A 12,731-nucleotide genomic window follows, 5' to 3' on the forward strand; every position below is an offset into this window, starting at 1 on the left:
AATAAAGCACAATTGAATTTGATGGAATTCACAATAGAAAGTCATCTGCAATTATAAATCATTTCACCAAAAAAAAATTATAAACTATTTCACTTTTTTTAAAAAAAAGTAATTTTCCATACTAAAAAGTGAACAATGCTAAAAGGAAGTCAAATAAATCAACAATTTACCAACAAGAAACTCATTTGGTTATTTTAATATAAACTCTTCAGTCCTTAGTTTTCCAGTTATCAAAAAATGAAGAGAGAGGAAAATAAAACTGCAAAGTGTTGAGGCCAGAACTTGGCTAAGAAATGGCAAAGCAGAGATTTTTTTTTTCTCTACCATTGTAGCACTCCATGAATTCAAAGAAGTATTCATCTCCTTAGTCTCACCCTCAGGAATCACTCGATTTTACTACATTCAACTTCCCTCCAGGCCTAGTCTAAAATGGAAAGGTAAGGAAAGGAAATCCTATTTTACTCCCAGCTGGATGGAATCACTGGATAGCCCCTGGCCTATGATTTCCTAAAGTTGCTCCATACTACCAAACCTGTGGGATTTCTACTGGTGAAAGACCTGGCAAGCTTTTGACTGACTGGAGAAACTATCTTGGAAATGCTCCAACCACCATAAAATGGTAGTATGCCTATGAATAAGAATTCTGCCCTGCCACTGAATACAGCCTCAAGGAGTGGGGAAGAGGAACACTGTTTTTCCCCAGAGCAGGTTCATAGACTACCAGGACTGTGCCCTGCATCACTGGCAAGGAAGCCTCAAGCCAACTCTGTCTGCTTACCTTCAAGGGGTCTTTATTCAAACCCAAACCATCATGAAACAATGATAAAAAAAGGAAGTCTAAGTCTTCCTTTCATAGCCTACTAGGGAGTTACATGAATTAGGAGCCTTTTTATTCAGTTCAAAAGCAATTCCTGTGATGATTAAAATGATTTTGAAATATTTTTTTCAGTTACATTTGACACTTACTAAAAGTGAGTCTCCATTTCTTAAAAAGATAAATAAATAAGGCGACTTCAGTAAAGCTGTTGCACATTCTGAGCACCAACTGTCAGAAAAAATCTATGTCTTGCCATATAAATTTTTTTGAAGTTTCAAAGTTTGAACATTCTAACCATCTACCCAAGAGAAGCTGGCTTTTATGGACTCCATTTATTCATGTGGCTTCATTTAAAACATGGGCTCACTCATCCCGAAGGTTTCAACTATGACATCTAGGCTAATTCCAAATTGAAATCTGTGAAGTATAAACTAGATAATCACAAAGATTTCTTCCAAATCTGTCATCATGCTAGGATGGGATAATGCCCAATGTAGAAACTGTGTTTTGCCCTTCTTTGTCTCTCCAGCAGGTAGTACCTGGAACCCAGTAGGCACATAATAAATGTTTATTGAGTGAATAAAAAGAACATGAAGGAATGACAAACATCTGGGCTCATCTGCAATCACTGATATCTGTACCAATCTTTGAAAGTCATTCACTACCAGTTGTTAATCTCCGCTATCCACAAGTCACTGCCTGCTCTCTTTCTTCCCAGAGCATTCAGCTTTATCTCGAGAAGGCAGCTCATCTTCAGAACCCTCAGAGTCTTCTTTGTTCTACCTGTATATTCCTGTCCCCGGTGATGTGAACATAAAAATAAAATAAAATGGAACCAGATTCAGGAAGCTAGGACAGCTGCAGCTTCTGAGATGAGGTCCCTTTCCTATGTAAGGTCCCCTATTCCTCTGTAAGCCACAAATTATCTTTAACTGACAACTTTCTTTGCACAAACACAAAACATCTCTGCAAAGTTTACAAGTTTGGAGAGAATTCTCCATTTCAGGCTCCTGGCTATTTCACATATTCATGAGCAAAGAAAGGCTTCTGCTTAAGACTGGTGGTTACAAAGAGGCAAAAGCTAGGCACTGGCCTCAAAGAGCTTAAAGCACACTGGTGGAGGGGATGAGCTACATATGCAAACAGGGATGGTATAATACAGATTACAAAATGATAGCAGCAAATGAGAGAACACGAATATCTGATTCAAGAAAAAATGTAACCAGCTGGTGGCATCCAGACAAACTCAGAACTTGAGGGAAAAGGAGAGTTGTGAAAGGGGGAGATAAAAGGGGAGTGCATTCCCAGCGTGGAGGATAGCTGGTGTGAATACAGGAAAAGAGGAGATGGTACACCAATTGAGGGGAACAACTAGTATCCCACTTTGGTAGAAAAATGGAGTTCATTAAAGAGAGTTTAAAAAAAGGAGAGCTGCTAAGATAGGCTGGAAGGAGATTCATTGGGGGGCTTAAGTGCCAGGTTAAGGAATTTTCATTTTTTAAAAATTTCAGAGGCAACATGGAATAACATGGAATTAACATTATCAGGCCAAAGGGAATGAAAATCAAAGCTAGTGTCTCTATCTTCCTTTAGGAGATATAATTGTTCTAAGTCAAGAAGCAATGTGCTCTCAAACTGCTTGACCAAGAAAACTACTGATGATTTGCTTCTTCATCTGTAAAATGAGGGGATTGAAATAACTGGCCTCTGAGGTCCCTTCCAACTCCAGATCTATGGACCTCTGATCCTATGTAATTGCAAAAACTAGAAGCACTTTAAATGTCCAACAATAAGGGAGTGGTTAAATAAATTGTAGTCCATTACTGTAATGGGATAGCCTAATGCAATTACGATGGACATAATGCAAAGAAATCTGAAAAGATCTTTATGAAATAATTTGGAATAAAAAACCACAGAATCGGAGGAATGGAGTACATAGTAACTAATATCACAAAGAATGAATGGACAGGGAGAAAAGATCTAAATGAGGTCTTGGGGAGCCTGAGAAAATATTGCACTGCTTTATATGTGCTTTAATAAATTTTATTAAACTAGAAGCAAAGGGTTATTAAATAAATATAATTTTGTGTTCATGTCAAACTTCTAATAAAACATCTAATTTAAAAATAATCAGTAGGTCAAACAAAGTTCTCTCAGTTGTTAACTTTCAAAGAATATTAATGGTTTCAGCTAAAAGGAAACCTTTCAGGAAGCATTTTCCTATATCAAATCAAATATATACATCTACAGGGGGCCTTGTATTCTTTACATCTTTGAGTCAACTGTAATTATGAAAATGAGGTTTGCTGTACCTATCTTTTGAAAAAACTCACTTGTTTCCTTCTCCCTTCACTATATCCCACATTATTCTCATAAATATCTTAGAGATAGTAAAGTTGCCCAATGGTCAGAAATAGGTAATCTTCCCTTGTTTACTTCTTTGGTAATAATAAGGCCCATGACATTTTCCAAGCAATTACTTTCCTGTCTTCTTTGGGATACCTTGAGAATAATTTCTCAAAGTTCTTAAGATCACACACCATTGAAAAAAATATTAACAAGCACAAGACCAAGCACAGAACCCTGGAGCCTCCAATGGACACCTCCTATGATGACAAAGACAGAGTCCTTCAGGACCATTCTTTGAATTCAACTCCTCAAACAGCTTTGCATCCATCTCCTTGTATTATCATTTAATACGACCTATCATGCACTCCAAGACTTTTTCTTCTCCAGGCTAAATATATCTCTAATTCCTTCACTCAATTCTCATGCGACATGGCCTCATGGCCTCCTATTCTCCTTGCTGCCCTAATTCTCATACATATTATATCCCCCCAGCCCCACAAGAGAAGGCCACCTCCTAGCTATTGGGGGGAGGGGGGGAGAAAGCATCCCTTTCTGTCTTTGTATCCCTCCCCCACCTAGCACAATATTTTGAATTAGGACATTTAGAGAACTAAACTGATTTCTTTTTTTGCCTGAAAGGAAACATTTAGAAAAAAATACCCTAATTTATCATTACCTCCAAAGTCAAATACAGCTACAAAGGATAAGTTCTTAAAATTATAAAGGCATAAATGAGTTTCTAAGACACCTACAGTGGCATAATACAATATATAATTTTTCATTTTAAACTGTAATGAAGATGTCAATATCAAAATAACCCTAAGAAAAAATTTTGGATTGGGGAATAACTTTAGAGTAGCATCACTTTTAAAAGATACTAGAGGAAAAAATCTACTAACAAAGAGAAATATATGCCTACTAATAACAATAATTAGTTTTAGAAAATGCAAATTACTTGGCTCTAACTTAAAGGAAGTCAAATTAATTTGTTAGGAGTTGGATGGAGTCTCTGATGTGATTTGCCAGCAGTATTAGTTGCTAATTTAGATTAGTATAGATTGGGGGTCAGTAAATTAGGGTCAAAAGAGGTATGGTGCCTGCTTTTATATGACCCATGAGTTAAGAATGTTTTTTATCTTTTTCAACATGCTTTATTTTAAAATATAAAATTACATTTTAGAGTAAATATGCTTTATTTTTTAAAAATAAAAGTATAGAAGGAAGCCAGGTGACTCAGTGGATAGAGAATCAAGCCTAAAGATGGGAGGTTTCAGGTTCAAATCTGGTCTCAGACATTTCCTAGCTGTGTGACCCTGGGCAAGTCACTTAACCCCCATTGCCTAGTCCTTACTGCTCTTCAACCTTGTAACCAATACACAGTATTGATGCTAAGACAGAAGGTAAGGGTTTTTTTTTTAAGTAAAAATATAATATAGATAATAGAGTGTTTGGAGTAGATTTTGATTATCCTGTACTATACAATCAGAATCTCCAAGAAGAAAGAAAAGTATGATGTTTGTTGGGAAGTCTGGTGAAAATATCAAGAAATAGATCTGAGAATAAGGGCCAACTAAGAAATAAAGTAAGAGGCAAATATTTCCCATTTTGTTGGAAGATGGCAATTTGTTTTCCTAGACCAGTGATGGTGAACTTTTTAAGAGGCCAGGTGCCCAAACTGCAACCCTCAAACCACGTGAGTCCCCCACCTTATTCCAGACAGGGGAGGGAGGAAGCACTCCCATTAGGCTGCTGGGCAGAGGGGCAGAGTTGTGAGAAATATCCTCAGAGGCACATGGAGAGGGGGAAGGGAGCAGCCCCCTCCAGCACACGTGCCATAGGTTCTCCAACATGGTTCTAGGCTGTGGGCCCAGGATGTAGAAGGTTGAGCACAGATGCTTTCCAGCAGGTGACCCAAGTTTTTTTGTTTGTTTTCTTCCCTCACATACAGAATAAGCATCAGGAAGGGAAGAAGGAAATATGAAAGGAATAAGACACATCAGTAATGTAATATTTATTGGGAAAGGAAATGGGATTGGAAAACAGGGGGATAATGGGAGGTTTGTATGGGGTAAGGAGGAGTTAAGGGGAGAGAGGGAACACTGCTTGGTGAGGCAAGGGAGGGAGATGCCCCCTGCTGAGAGGAAACAGCAGGGGTCCAATAAGGACGGTTTGTCTTTGAATGACTGAAACTGAAGTTCAGCTCTCTCCATGACCAGAAAAGATAGTCCACTTATCTGACTGCGAATTCAATAACATAAAGTTTAATAACTAGTTGGGATTGGAGGTTTTCTCAGCTTCAGACCCAGAGGCTGGCGGAGAGTTTGTCCCACTCCCGTCTACTCTCTAATTCAGAATCTTAGCAGTACACAGAAAGCAAACAAGAACAATTCTAACCTTCAGAAGCCTGTGTCTTCGGGCTGAACCAAGAAGAGCATGCCTCTCCAGACTGGGCTGAACAAGCCCCTCTCCCCTCCCACACCAGGCAGCAAGTCACCCCCTGCCCCAACCCCCAGGAAGGAGGTGCTAGTCCCAAGACCCAACTGCCACTCCCAGTTGGGCCCTTCCCCCACAAACTGTCAGTCTTGTTTCCTTTCCACAGTAATAAGAAAACAAATAGGGCAACAAATATAGTTATCACTAAAAAATCCTTAAAATGGCAAAATATCATTTAAATGCAATGGTAAGAAGATCATCTATAATTAGTCTGGTTCTTGAAGTTTCAGGTTAGATGGGTTTCCCCCCAATAGACTAAGTTTCCTAAAGGCAAGAACAAATATAACTTATCTTCTAGCTCCAGTACTTGACCACTCAATGTAGTACATAGAATTGTAGGAAAAAGACTTGCTTCACTACAGAAAAAAATTGTACAATTATATAAATAAAATAGAATCAATCCTTAGAAGCATCTATCCCCTCAACCCACAAATGGCACTAATGTTCCTGAGATGGGGAGATCCTTATAATTCCTTTTAATAGTCTTGCTACCCACTCACATCATTTCATTTAAAAATATATACAAAACACCCATTAAGAGCAAAGTACTATTAAACATGCTGAGAATATTTTCTTGCAATTACCCATTGAGATTAACTTCACTGAACTGTTGCTGTCTTGGGAGATTTTCTTAGATGCCAGATAGGGAACTGAAGAAATCAGTCACTCTTTTTCCTTAGCTTACCCTCACAACTACACAACTACTAGATTCCCTCCTTGGATGAAAACCATCAGATGGCAAAATAATGGATTTTATCTTCATCTGGTTAAGGAACACAGACCTACCTCCACAGAATCCTAGCCAATGCTTTCTCTTACTTTAGGCATATAATAAATAGGGAAAAGCAAAGTGCATGATGTACAATATACAAATTAGCAAGGAGAGACTATTCATTATAGCCTCTTTTTGTCAATGAATTCATGGAGCAGGAAGAAGAATGGGTAATCCAAAAAATTACATGTGGATAAGGAACTACCAAACTCTTAGAAAAAAGTAAACACATTAGAGCTGAGCCATCCTGCTCTCGCATCCTTTGATACCAACACTGAAAGGAACATTGCAGAGCATAGAGCATAAACTTAATTCAACATTGTTAAAAGGTAGTTACTCATTTCTCCATTTGATGGGCCCCATGAATAACTACTCATTCAAAGAGCTTTTACTCCATTTGTAATTAGATGGTACCCTTGAGCTGGTCACTGCTTGAAATGCATTAATAAAGTCTGGCATCTCCATGGACTGCTGCTTCTCTAAAGCGGAACTTGACAGTTTCAATAAAGAATCGGTCAGTGGGCAGCCTTTACGAAGTACTTACTATGTGCTCAGGAATTAGCCAGTCTTTGCTCATTTTGAGAACTCAGAAATATACACATCTGACAAAAATTAATTTTCCAAAAGGAAGGGAAGGGGGAAGGAATAAGCACTTATCCAGTCCTTAGCATGTGCCAGGTACTGTGCTAAGTGCTTTAGAGACACCTCCTTCGGTCCTCAGAACAACTCTATGAGAGAAGGGCTGTTATTATCCGCAATTTACAGATGAGGGAATTGAGGCAAATGGAGGTTAAGTAACTTGCTCAGGGTCATACAGCTAGTGCCTAAGGCTAGAATGGAACTTAGTTATTCCTGACTGCAGGCGTAGAATCTTGTGGAAATTAAAAGGAAGGCTATTGGGATGTAGAAATGACAAGATGTGGTAATTACTTAACTATGGAGGTAGAAGGATAGTGAGGGGGAATGAAGAGTAAGGATGTCTCTCAGGTTACCAACTGGAGTGGCTTAAAGGATGGAGGAATGCCCTTGACTTCAGAAGCAAGAAGTCAAGAAGGGAGAGTTCCCATGAAATATCAGTTGTGCTGGACATAGGCAGAAAACACTCATAATATGTTCAGATGATCAAAGACTTAGAGACCATCGTTGGGTCGAATATTATTTTAAATATTGGTAAACTGAGGCCCAAAGTCACATTGAGAATAAATGTCCAAAACATAGGCCTGGGTTTTAGACCAGGATCCTTTGATTCTAAAGCCAGGGGCTTCCCCCTGAGCCATTATGCATTTCTAATGTCCAGCAAGAAGAGAGAGGCCGTGGGAGGCCATCTGATCCAACCTCTTAATCTGACGATCCAGGAGGTTAAGGGATGGGCACAGCACTCTGTACCACACATCTCCTTTGTCACTCTCACTCTGTCTCTTCTCTATTAAATGCCAATACTTGCAGTGAGGGTGCAACCATGAAGTTTTACTGCATTTAGGTAAACAAGACAGAGTTGGTGATGAGACAGTCACGAGATACACAAGTCTTCAGTAGCACGTGACCATTGCTGTTTCTGTTTCTGACTCCACTCCTCCCAAGGACTCACTAGCACACCTGAGAGTCTGTGCCTATTCTGGCACTAAAGGCACCCAGAATTACAAGCTGGTCCTCTTTCAGCACTTTGACAGTGACGGCTTCCAGGTCTTCACAAAACTTTTCTTTGACCTCATCAGGATTCAATATGGTGGGTGCACACACACTGCTGAGGGTGGTGTAGCACTTTCCTACAAGTGACGATCTCATTGCCAGGAGCCTATCCTTCACTCAAGTTGGGAAGCATCAAGCTTTTGACCAAATTAGATTTAATTGCAAAATCTATGCCAGCTTCAGCTACACAGCTGGAAACATACAGCATTAATTAAAGAATAACACATCTTAAATCCCAAAGTGCTTTATAAGGCAAAATATTTCTCTGAGAAATGAAGGTTTTCAAAAGAAGAGATTTCATTTACAATGTTAGCTCTGCATCCCATGTATCAGAGGCCCCTGTATTTGGTGCCTCTTCTCTGGCTCTGCTCTTTCTTTCATTATTAATAAAGCATTTCTTAAGAAAAGGCTGTGACAGGGCTAGGGAAACAAGGTAAACCAACTCTTTGGCCTCAAAGCATTTCCTCTGTCCAAAGCCACTAACATTCCTCTAGTTGGCCCCAAGAGGCTAATTACTCCCTTGATCAGTGCTTGGGGCCTTATGAGTCCAGAGGCACAGAGGGGCTGTACCAGCCCTTAGAGGGGTTGAGGGTGCAGAGGACCTAAGAAATGGCCTATGCCAACTCCCTGTTTTACAGATGATGAAGCGGAAGCCCTACGAGCTATTGTTCAAGTTTACAGGAAATGACAGCAAAGTCAGAATTCTAGTCAAAATTCCTCTTACTATAAACCCAAACTTCTTTTACTACATCATCATTTTCTCATTCAGAATCTTCAAGCCAACAGCATTTTCATACTTGGTCTTTGAGGCACTGTCCCCCAAAACTGTTCATTCTCCTGACTTTCGCGCATAAAAATTTCTTATAAAAACAACTACCACCAGTCATAATTAGTAAAATGTTATTTTCGAGAAATGAAGGAAAACACTTGGGATGAGGAGGTAGAAAGTCCTGAATAGGCATGGTTCAAATCCTAGGCAACTCTTTGATACTTGATTGGCCCTGAGCAAGTCACTTAATCTCACTGAGCCACAGTTTTCTTAATTGTAAAATGAACTTAGTCTCTAAGATTCTTTCCAGATGTGAATCTAGGATTCTGTAACATGTCACTCTGTCTCCATAAGAGAAAGTTTAAGTTCATACTCCATTTCCAAAAATCTCTTCACTCCACTCTCATCCCCAGCCTCAGCCTTTACTTGCCACTCTAGTTTTCATGAGATTAGCATGACAGATTCAGAAAGTTTTTACAGGAAAACATTATTCTGGATCACAAAGGTCATAAGCAATTTACCTATATCCACAATTTTTAGTATTTACTCATCAGAATTCAGATAGTAATATTTATAGAAAGGCTCAACACAATTTTCCATATTATTCTCTTCATTCTTAACATAGATCTTAAGAACATTTCAGCCTCATCCCACTCTTAATATTAGACGGGTGACTAAGAATGAAGCTAGGAGGAAAAACACAGAGGAAGAAGTAGTAATTTAAGGCACTTCCAAAAATATTTTTTCATGTTCAACAAAAATAAGTACAACTAAAGCAAATTTGAAGGAGGACTTGAATGTGGAATTTCCCTAACTCCTTCAATACAAGTAATAGTCTAAGAACTGCATTAGATTCTATGCTTGCAATTAGATGATAAACTTCAACTACAGCTCTTCTAAAGATGAAGGGAAAAGTAAAATGCAAATAGGATACTGATAACTATCATTCAGGGCTCCTTCTGGATGCTCTCTTCTCACTGATTTTGTTTTATTTTGTTTTGTTTTTAGCCACTAAACTGTCACCATTGTCTTCCAACCTGTCTGATCATTAGTCACCTGGCCCCAGTGGACCTTAGCTGCATCATCTGTAAAGCAAGGGGAGTTGGAGTTGATAACTTCTCGCGTAGAGCTATGATCTTCTGTCCAAACAGAACTCCTCACCTCAACCCTTAACTTCCCCATTTCTGTTGGGAGAACAATTTTTTTCCACTAGACAGTTTTGTAACCTCAGCAATATCTTCATCCTCTCAATTTGCTTTAATCCCACATCAAATCAGCTGCCAAATCTTGAGGGTTTTCATCTCCATGACTTCTATTCCAACTGTCCCCTTCCTTCCAACCACTCCACAACCACATTCTTTCAGGCCTTCCTCATCACCTCTCCCCCAACAAATCCCTCCTGGTTGGGCTCTCTCCCTAGATTACAAACTCCTTTGTTTGTCACATAAATCCCTTCTACCTCAGCCAGTTAATTATTAAGTATTTCCTATTCCAACAACTGTGGCCTTGTCACCCCATATGTAGCATTTCTTCTCCTCTTGACACCTAGGTCAGAAATGCTCTCCATTCTGCTCCCTCCTTTTTATGCTCCCTTTACAGCTCCAGTCAAGTGTCACCTCCTTCAAATGGCCTTTCCTGACTGCCCCTCAGTGCTGCCCCTCAGATGTCTTTGTATCACTAATGCCTTCAATACATAATAAGTGCTTAATAAATGTCTCTTGATTGAATGACAGTCTCTTATATCTCTGATCTATCCTCTATCCAAGCCAAAATAGTTATCCTTTAAGGCAGGTAAAGCACTTTGGGGACCCCAAAAGCTTTCTGGGGCTCCCTGCCTGTGGAATAGGAATTGTTAACTTCTTGTATCACAGACAGCTGTGGAAGTCTGATGAAGTTTATTGACTTTCCTCAAAATGTTTTTAAATATAGGAATAAAACAGATAGGATGACTATAGAAACTCGATATAATGAAATACAGTTGTCAAAATAATATATTTTTTAAATCAGGTCCCTGGACCCTTGAGCAGAGGGATTCCTGGATCTAACCTTAGAGGCAGTTAAGGATCAATACAAAGCCTTCAGCTTGGCACTAAGAACTCTTTCCTATCAGGCTCCAGCTGCCCTTTCCAGGCTCACTACACATTAATCTACTTCCTCCACTCTCCCCTGCAGCCCCACTGATCTGTCTGCTGTGCTAGAAAGTTGGCCTTCATCTTCTACCTCCAATGAGCTCCAAGCCCCATTGGGCTTCTTGGAATTCTCAGGGGCCTTCAAGGTTCAGCCCAGGTGCTGTCCTTCCCAACTCTCTCCCTCCCCAATGTGGTAGTGCTTTCCTTCTCCCCAAATGGGCTGTATTTAATTAACTGTAAAGGTGCTAATATCTCCTAACAAAGACAAGCTCCTAAATAGCTTGAGCCCTTTGGGTTTTGTCTTTACATCCCCAATAACTAGAAGAGCTCCTCACATACAGCTGTCCATTAATAAATTTCTTATTGAAATATTAAGTTTCTTACTGAACTAAACTGAGTTTTAGAAAAGATCCTCCACCTTAAAGGTAAACACAACAAATAATAACAACCTTTGTGGAAACAATTTTTCTTTTGAAGAATTTTATGGCAGTATGTAGAAAGTAATGAGGAATCACTACTAGAACTATTGTTTTCCCACATACGTTACGTTACCTCAAGGACTTGGACGTATGTATGTGTGATCTTAAAAAGACATAAACTCTGATGGAGCCATAAGCTAGACCAATTGCATTGGATTACTTAAAATGATTAAGAGATCCACAGTAGATTAACTATTTGTACCTTTCATTTTTTTGTGTGAAAATTCTCATCATGGAAAACACATGGATCCTTTATTAGTGAAATCACAGATTGGGGGGGGGGTACAGCTGGGTGGCTCCATGGATTGAGAGCTAGGCCTAGAGATGGGAGGTCCTAGGTTTAAATCTGGCCTCAAATTCCAGGGGTGGAGCCAAGATGGCGGAGTAATCCAGAATAACTGTGCTACCATGAGAATCCTCTCCAACCAAGATTAAAATATCGTGACAGAAAAAATACAGATGTGAAAGAAACAAGGAGACAGATGGAAACATTGAGAGAAAAGGGACAGGAGAGCATGGAAAATACATTAATGTTTATACCAATAGTCAAATCACTTAAGTGGGATCTAATTTTTAGATTCATCATTCTTTGGTTTTTCTAAAGAAAACTAGAAAAATATTTGAATTGATTAAGTTACTGTTCTCTAATGAATATGGCCCACAAAACTTTTATTTCTTTAAATTTATATTGCAAAACCTATCATAAACACACTGAAAGCTCATTGGACTTAAAGCTCTTACCTTAAGTATGTGCCATAGATGAAGAATAAAGCCATCATTAGTCCATTTAACAAAAAAATCATAGCGACATAAAAGCAAGCAGGATCTCCCAATCCTTTAAAAAACAAAAAAAAATGCTATTTTAAATATTCTATTATTTAAAAATCTACAAGTTTATTTGAGCATTCTTCTGTTCTGAAATATTTACAAATTGGTTAGCATTTGCATATTTAAAAGACTTCATCAGAGCTACCGAACAATCCTATGTCTGCTCTTTTTATAGCTAAATTACTGCAGAACATGAATTAAAAACAGTGTTATCCTCAAAGGAAGCTTGCCTTCACAGCTTTCTACAGGACTAAGCCCTTCTCCTCGGGTAACAGTCCAGCATATCTTGGTCTGAACGCCAATCAAGCCCATGATCCAGGTGTAGAGACGATACCAGCTCGCTAAGATCACCTAGAAAGAATCACAAGGAAAGATGGATGAGGAAAGAACTTTGTCAAAATAAGGT

The 12,731-nt window shown here is 39.0% G+C and overlaps 1 protein-coding gene across 4 annotated transcripts in view; it reads right to left on the minus strand.

Moving 5' to 3' along the window:
- The window catches only part of LOC100011919 (probable C-mannosyltransferase DPY19L1), a 99,499-nt gene that overhangs the window by 52,426 nt on the left and 34,342 nt on the right, over window positions 1-12,731 (minus strand). For all 4 annotated transcript variants that reach the window (XM_007499952.3, XM_056804271.1, XM_056804272.1 and 1 more), the window contains 2 exons: window positions 12,556-12,676; window positions 12,239-12,332 (listed from right to left, as the gene is read on the minus strand). In XM_007499952.3, the coding sequence (XP_007500014.2) occupies window positions 12,239-12,332; window positions 12,556-12,676 (215 nt within the window). The remainder of the gene's footprint in view (window positions 1-12,238; window positions 12,333-12,555; window positions 12,677-12,731) is intronic.

This window comes from Monodelphis domestica, chromosome 7 (assembly GCF_027887165.1).
Source record: "Monodelphis domestica isolate mMonDom1 chromosome 7, mMonDom1.pri, whole genome shotgun sequence".
NCBI lineage: Eukaryota > Metazoa > Chordata > Mammalia > Didelphimorphia > Didelphidae > Monodelphis > Monodelphis domestica.